Source organism: Mastigoproctus giganteus, chromosome 3 (genome assembly GCF_048544385.1).
Source record: "Mastigoproctus giganteus isolate SK-2022 chromosome 3, ASM4854438v1, whole genome shotgun sequence".
NCBI lineage: Eukaryota > Metazoa > Arthropoda > Arachnida > Uropygi > Thelyphonidae > Mastigoproctus > Mastigoproctus giganteus.
In genome coordinates, this window is record NC_143577.1 from 39,334,575 (window position 1) to 39,342,882 (window position 8,308).

At 37.0% G+C, this 8,308-nt stretch overlaps 1 protein-coding gene across 2 annotated transcripts in view; it reads right to left on the reverse strand.

Annotated features, from left to right (window-relative positions):
* LOC150087896 (Golgi-associated plant pathogenesis-related protein 1-like) overlaps window positions 1–7,929 on the reverse strand; it is an 84,561-nt gene extending 76,632 nt beyond the window's left edge. The window contains exon 1 of one of the 2 annotated variants that reach the window (XM_090370499.1): window positions 7,640–7,929. In XM_090370499.1, the coding sequence (XP_090226625.1) occupies window positions 7,640–7,641 (2 nt within the window). In that variant the 5' untranslated portion in view covers window positions 7,642–7,929. The remainder of the gene's footprint in view (window positions 1–7,639) is intronic. The other variant, XM_090370500.1, reaches the window with a different exon arrangement.
* Window positions 7,930–8,308: the final 379 nt, after the last annotated feature.

An 8,308-nucleotide genomic window follows, 5' to 3' on the forward strand; every position in this document is an offset into this window, starting at 1 on the left:
AAACATGGACTGATACGTTTTTAAATATTGTATCAACAAATGGACCTTTGAAACATGCAGATGTCCAGTTACTTTTGACAACATAGTACACGGGAAAATGACAATATTTATAACGAAAAATGTTATTTACATATTTTACAAGAATGTATATAGCGTGTCCCGAAAGTAACAAGAGTTAAATTCACTGGGTAGTTACTTTCGGGACATGGTCCTGAAAAGTAAAGGTTTAAGCATCAAGGAATGGTTATCTCGAACAAACTATTTTTGCAATAGTGGCTGCACTGCCAGAAAATACTATAAGGGGTAATTATTATTAAAATTTAGAAAAGTGGACAAACGTGTAAGGGAATGAAGTGTCTGTAGAGTTGAAGAAAAAGTAAAAGATATGTTTTGTAAGACTTCTGTCTTATGTAGCGGTGAGGTTAAACTTTAAAATAGAAAAGTATAGGATTAAGTAAAGAACAAAACAAAACTTTCTAGAACCAATTTAAAAACTTAATAGGACAACTAGCTATAGTCCCTCAGAAATAGGCATATATTAGAGTTGGGGGAGGCTTAAAATTGAGTGAAGCACGCGGTTGACAGCAACGAATACGGAGCGGTCAGTGTGAGAAGTGTCAACCAAAAACGAAGAAAACGGAAGGAAAGATGCTCGGTTGAAAAGGTGCAGTAAATAACAATAACGAAATTTGAATACTTATAATATTGAAGGTGTGAACGAATAGGAAAAGGCAGCTACTCGGTAGTAGCAGTTATTAAATTCGAAAGATAAATATAAGTACATTTTTATATCGAAATGGAATGTGCAGAAATCAGTTGGCAGAATGGAATGGAGTTATCAGTCTGATTTTGAAGAATGGGGGTGTAGTTTTAATGTTTAAAGTGTTTAATAGTGAATATTATGGCAGGCAAACGATAAACGGTAAATATAAAAGTTGAAAATAAATGTAGAAATAAGATAAGTTTAAAATAAATGTAAGTGAAGACAAATTTATAGAAAATCTTATTATTAACATTGAATAAAGAAAGTTTAATTAAGTGGAAGAGATTGATTGAATGGCAGATGCGCCCAATTAAATCTACAGGTATATGTGAGATACGTATTGTGAATGACAAGTTTATGAATAATAGATAGGAGACAATGTACTGTCAGATGAATTAATTGTGCAAGTTTAGTGTGAATTGAGTTCCATTATTTAGAAGGCAATCTATTAGAGAGCGTGAACAGAATGCATTTTATATTGACACGATTTTGTGTAATGCACTAATCGGAATCGAATTTTAAGTTGTAGAAATACTGTTTGTAATGATAATTGTGTTTCTCAAGAATTGTGGGTAGTGTTGATGCTGTAGTAGGGGTTTTAAGCGCATCGTCGATTTACACCATGTTGCGCTATGTACAGTATTATGCTTGTATTTCCAGGATCACAGATATGTAAAACACGTAGTAAAGGTGCATGTTTGAGGTGTATAAATAATTGGTCTCCTTTCTTCTGGGATCTGCAATGAACAAATGTTGATATTCATTTCATTATCGGCAAAATGATTCTGCCTGGGCCACTTCTGAAAAGTGTCAAGAGTATTTTTCAGAGTGGAGACATCTCACAAGCATTCAAAAGCGTTAAACCCCTTAAGTTAGCAGCATAGACGAGGTAAAGTTCGAGCCCTCTTAACAGAAAAGAAACACAATTAGTGAAGATGATGAACCAATAGTGGCCATGACGTTGTGTCTCTGTTCTTAAAGTAAGAATTTTTTTATTTATTTAAAATATTGTTCTGTCTTTTATTCCTTTAAACACTTTGGTTATTTTCGGTTCCGTAAATATTCATTAGGCCCTTTTTCACAACATGGCTGAGCTAGTCTATCACAGGCAAGAGTTGCATGGTTTTTTCTCCCGGAAACTCGCGTTTTTTCCTTCCACCAAACAGCAAATCAACCACAGAATACCTTCAATTTAAAAACACAATATAGCGACGCCTCACAGTCTTAGTTGCCTTGAGGCTTAACACACACATAACTCTGCTTTATCAAATACAAACGAGTTCCAACCTCTACATATTATTTCTTTGATCAATATTTGTCTCAACATCATTATTTGTGAATTAGGACTATTTAAATAGGAATATTGGTTTCCGAGGGATTAAGTATTAATATATTTACAACTTTGTATCCCAAAATAAAACTTTTTTACGTCTACAAGAAAAGAAGAATAGGAAGAAGAGATTACGTATGCGTGCGAATAGAAAGATTTTCAGACACCAAACTCAATCATCTTTTATTTTAGATTTATTTCACAAATCCACAAATTATACGCATCTATAGCGATTTCTTAAGACCTATTCCCTTCTCCTCTAAACATGCTATAATACTAGCACAATTCCTTAATTTCATATGGACTTCTTTCACATAAACCAGATTTATCTCAAGAAAACACTGCTTGAAAATTCCCGTGAGTTATAGCAGCTAAAGGTTTGCAGAGAAACCCGAAATAAATCAAGAATATTAATTCTGTTTCTTTTATTTATTTTTAGTATACAGGATGCATCCCAGTCACCAGACTGGCCCAGCTTATATCGTAAGGTTGGCTTTTTTTTTCTTGCTGGTTGATAAACTATGCGCCATTACTTCATTCCACGCCTGGAAAAGCCTAGAAAATAACGCCCTTATCAGTGAGGGAACACAGACTTCCAAGTCAATGGATTGTGACGAATTAATTACACCACAGCGTTACTGCTGCTGATTTATAGCAACGCTAAATTATAACTGTGCTATACCGTTGTTGTGGGGTTGTAGGTGCAGCAACTAGGCCATATTGGGCCTTAATATGTCCGTAAATTACGTGTGTTCTATGGTCGATTTGTTGTTTGCTGGACCAAAAAACCGGAGTTTCCGGAAGAAAAACCATGCTACCCTCGCCTAAGACCGACTAACTCAGCACGTTGTGATAAAGACCCATAAAAATTTCTCGCATCATTAACGGGATTCAAATTCAGGTCTTTTCAACTCGGTATGGGGTTGTTGTTGTTGTTGTTGTAGGGTTTCAGGAGCATCAGTGGCTAAGGCTGTAAGTTGCGTGTGTTCTGGGGTCGATTTTCTGTTTTCTGGATGAAAAACCCGAGTTTCCGGGATAAAAAACCATGATGCCCTCTCCTGAGACCGACTAACCCAGCCATGTTGTGAAAAAGGCCCATAACAATTCCCCCTTCATCTACGGGATTCGAACTTAGGTCTTTTTCCACCCGGTGTGGGGAGGATGGCGTTCCTACCAACTGTGCTACCACGAGGGCTCGCCGTCACTAAAGGGATAACAGCGTCTCCAGACGATGGACAGAAAAACAAAACTGAGAAAAGCGTTATTGATGAGTATATTTTAAATAGCCTCATCATCAATTTTAATGATGCTGCTATTTCAACATACCTTAATTAATGGAGGTTAATTCAGCGCAGGTTTTGAATTAATTTGCGTTTAGGTAGTGCCCCGTTTCTTAGTTATATTGCGTTAGTTTTCCCGGATTTCTTCATCTCGAAAACAAACAAACACGCAAATCAGCTTTAGAACGCACACAGACATGCAATTTAATGGACCTCACACAGATCGGAAAGACAACGGGGGCTTACCACATTTGCGGTAGGTTCTCCCAGAAAGCAGCAAACATGAAATGACTGCGTGCAATAGTCACTAGCCAGTCGATAAGACCAGCGGGTGTTTTGCTATGGGCTCGGTTAGGATCCCACAAGACTCTTATTAAAATCCAATTAAGATAATCAGTTATTTGTGATGTGCACTTAGCATGAATTAGAGAGCACTTTGTTAATTATATTGCACGCCTATGATTAACTGATTGGTAGTTCACCACTTGCCATTCATTTAGAGAGGAAAAGGATTCGAATCCTGTGTGAGGCCAGAGGAATTCTTGAAGTCCTTTTCAATCGAGGATGTAGTCAATTGATTTCAGGATGAAGGAATAGGGTTTTCCGGCTCGAATGATATGCAAATCGGTTCGTGACCACAGACTTGTACAGCCACAATACCCAACAAAATCGCATAAGCTAGTATAGTATATGATCTGGCACACTTTATGAATATCGAAGGGATAAATTACTGGTAAGCCGCGATTTACTTTTCTTTCATTTTTTTCTTATAAAAGATAAAGAGCGAGATAGCTCTGACGACAATGTGGCTGAGTTAGTCGATCTCAGGCTAGGACAGCGTAGTTTTTTTCTCCCAGAAACTCTGGTTTTTCATTCAGCAAACAATATCTACCAGAGAATAACAATAACAACCTCTAATACTAAGTCTCTTTCAATATGGGAGCGTAGAGTTAGATTCCAATTTTAGAAATGAGTAGCTTTGAAATGCTCGGATATGAAGTGTTATTCTTCTCATGTTACCCGCAATTGCTTCGCGATGATTTGATCAGTACAGGCTGCCTCAAATTACACCAGAGCACTACATCACTTGTCCAAACCTCAACTACGAACATCAACTGTCCCTCATTTCCCTTTAATACGCACAAAACTTCAGGAACTGCAGTATTAAAAAACTCTAGTTTCATACTGAGTCTCAACAGTAAACACCGGATGAAAATACTATCAATTTCATTTGTAATTCAAATATTATTGCGAAATTTTATCATAAACGTGGTACGATACAAGAATAGTCCTTTCTAAGAGTGTTTACTGAAAATTTATATTGGAAGGTAATATAGAACTGGATTTCGTAATTTAATAAGATTCACCATTTTAGTTAGTTTCAATATTTCAGGTTATAACTGGAGATTGATAGCTTGCAAGATATTAATTCGAAAACTTTGTTTGGCACACACCAATCAAAGGAAACAAGGGAAATACAGCAAGAGGTTGTCCCCCACTTCATACGAAAATGAAAAACTCATTGATTTCTTTAAAAGGGGATTCATAGCCTTTGGAAAGCACATTATTTAACGCTGAAGAAAAAGAATCTTTTACAGATTGCTATACAATCATTGTTCGTGAGTCGAATTTACAAATCCAAGAAGATTTTATGGCATATCTGACTATCGAATTATATGTTTGGCGCCTTTTATGAATAAAACTAACATTTTTCTGTCTCTGTACAAGACATTTAAAGAAAATTCTCTTTTAAATGTCATACATCTTATCAAATATGTAGTACATAACTGTTTTTCCACAATAATAAAATTTGATTTTCTTTTTTTACCACACATTATGGATAGAAACGGTACCCACGAAAGCCACTAGCCATACAAAATGCTCAGCTTACAGATACAGTGTATACACTATAGTGACAAAAGTTTGCAGATACTTTTGGAAATATAATGTCCGGACACTTCTGGGATTTGGGAAAAAATGAACAAAGGTCTGAGCTTAGCGACTTCAAAGGGAGGTTTATCATAGGATGCCATATGAACAATCAATCTGTTTATGCTATTACAGAAAAACTTCAACATTCTACATCCTCGGTGGTTGAGGTAATCACAAATGGAAACTTGATGGTGATGTTCTGGACCAGAACGTCTGGTAGACCACAGTAACTGAGAGAAAGGTACCGGAGTGCGATGTATATCGCATATTACGACATCTAAATCTACCTTTGAAGCACAAAATAAAAAATAATGTTGACTTATACGCAAACAGAATACAAAATCCAAAGCGTCAATTAAAGGCACGTGCTTAAGGTTAGAAAAATGAGAATAAATACCAATATTTACAATTCGTCACATACGTGTATTTTACACATATACAGATTGTCACTTTTCTTTTAAAATTCAAGAATTTGTTCCCTCATCTTCATCAGATATAAACAGTTCATGGAATTCGCTGGGAGTTATATTTTTTGGTTTACTTTTCGGAGGTCTTGAAAAGTAACCTCTCGAGATTACCGATTTCTTATAGCAAATGCACTACTGGAGTACCTTTTTTGCAGAGAGATCAATTTTCAGTGAAGTGCTGCAACTTGAAACAGAGAGAAAGAAACGGTTACATAATAACTTGAGTTTGATTTTGACCCATTATTCCCCCTCATGTATTTTATGTCTGTGAAGTGTGTGTTGGGAGTTGGCCATAAAATTGGAGGAGCATAATCGATTGAGATTATCAATAACAATCAAGCATAATCAATAATAATGAAGATATAATCTCTTCTAGTTCCTGGTAAGTCTTATGGGCGTATAAATATGTTGTTTTTATTTTTACTTAAAGTTTTGTTTTCCTATTTGAGGAACAAAATCCCAACTCGGCTCATAGAAGTTCTTTTCGTTCTTGCTGGAGAATTCTTCAACTTCAGTAAGCGATGGGAATTGAAACCCGCATTTGTGCAAAGTGTGGTTTTTTTTCCAGCTATAAAATAGTTGAACCACTGAATTTCTTTGTAGATTGAAAAGAAGTTCTGTAAGTGACAAACACAAGAGCACAACGTAGATCAGGAGGTTTTCTACTACACAGGTTTTCAACCTGGTTGCTGTTAGATCTTTAATGAGAGAGAGAGATGATTTTACAATCTTTGCTTTGCTATGTTTGTATATTGTAGATAACGAACTCGATTTTCCGATTGTACAAGAAATTGAGCAACTGCCAAAGTTTTTATATGCATTCTTGTTTATTGAAAGATTCATTAGAGAAAATCAATTGATGGAAATAAGAATTACCTTTACGCGTACCATTCGGCGCGGTTCGGTGTATCATCAGTGGTACGTCTACTACTGAAGGTTGGGAACATAAGGGTTGGCGCATTCGGACGTGAAAAAGATAGAAAGAATCACATTACTACAAATGGAGTGGAGAAAGTCTAAGTGGCAAAAAGAACGAACATGTGAAAGGCGGGTTTACTTAACTTTCCAAAGGCATTAACCAAACAACCACATTACAGACTGTACTAGAAAGATCCATTTACAAACTTGACAAAACGACTTTGAAACGTGCAAGTCTGAAAGCGTTAATGGAGTGAAATTGAATGAATCCGCAAAGACAAGTGATAAACTTGAATGCGTTGGACTTAATGAAACAAAGACTTCTTTTCTTATTTAAAGAAAGGTCCCAAACTTCATATAAATTCCAAATCTTTCTCTCTGTGTATTGAGCTATAATAATTATCTAAAAATTCCGTATAATTGCCATATTGTAAATAAAATTACATCAGATAAATCCACTTGTAAGTCCGGTGGGCTGAAAGCTAGCAAACTGGTTAATTACAAGATATGCAAATTGATTTTATGAATATTATTTTAGAGCCCCAAAGCTTCAGCTGTAGAAGGTAATCTGGATGGAGTATTATATCGCATAAGTGTGCGAAGACAAAACCACAACGCTTATAGAAACAAGTGAATAAATACATTTCTACTAGAAAGGAGATGGAGATATTACTAAAGAGGGAGGCTAGAGACGAAGAATGAGACCCGCAAAGGGGAATAGGCAGATAGTAAATAAGGAGAGTTATTCCCCAGAGGTATATTCAGGTCAAAGGAGATATTTCAACTCGCAGAGCCCACGCTAATCCCGGGCACAGACACACACTTCATACTCGAAGTAACTGCCGACATTTCTAAGCACAGATTTTCCCAATTCCCGCATTCTAAATAAGACTAGTTAAATACCCTTCGCGTGCGACCTATGAACGCAATACCTGTAGGCTTTACTTACATTTTGAGAATCTCACAGGGTGGTGTCGATCCGGGTTGACCTTATTCGCACAGCAGCAGAAACCAGATGAAAAAGACATAGAATACGTTTTGCTCTCTCTCTCTCCCCATCAGGCAGCAGGCGTGCGTCTTACACGAGAGGAAACAGGCATTGCGCGGGAAATTGGCATCGATCAGCCTCCATCTGTGTGTGGCATAGCTGAACTTAGCAAAACTAACACTTTACCTCCCGTGTTTCTGCAACAGTTGAACGAAGGAAGACACCATCAAATAGGACCATCTCAGGTTCGTCTCCACTGCCCTAGCGTTGCAACATTTAACTGCGCGTGCCAGGAGGGTGAGATGCACACGAAAGCGTGCTACTCACAGAACACATCGATATCAACGTCATCCTAATGACGTCACATTTTCGATCCTCCGAGTCTGGAAGTCTCTGGATGTGTTTATGTTTATAAACTTTTTTTTTTTCCTTTTCCAGACCATCAGCTTTTGAATATCAGGTAATGAGTGAGGCAGGAAGGAGTGGGAAAATTAGTTGGAGAGAGATTCCTTCACTCGCTTAATCTTCTACGTTCGCGAGATGGCTGGATCGTAAGCCTAGGTGGAGCAAACATCTTCATCACAGGGATCAATGAAGAGCTCCTATTCACAATTTTCCTACGAAACTTTC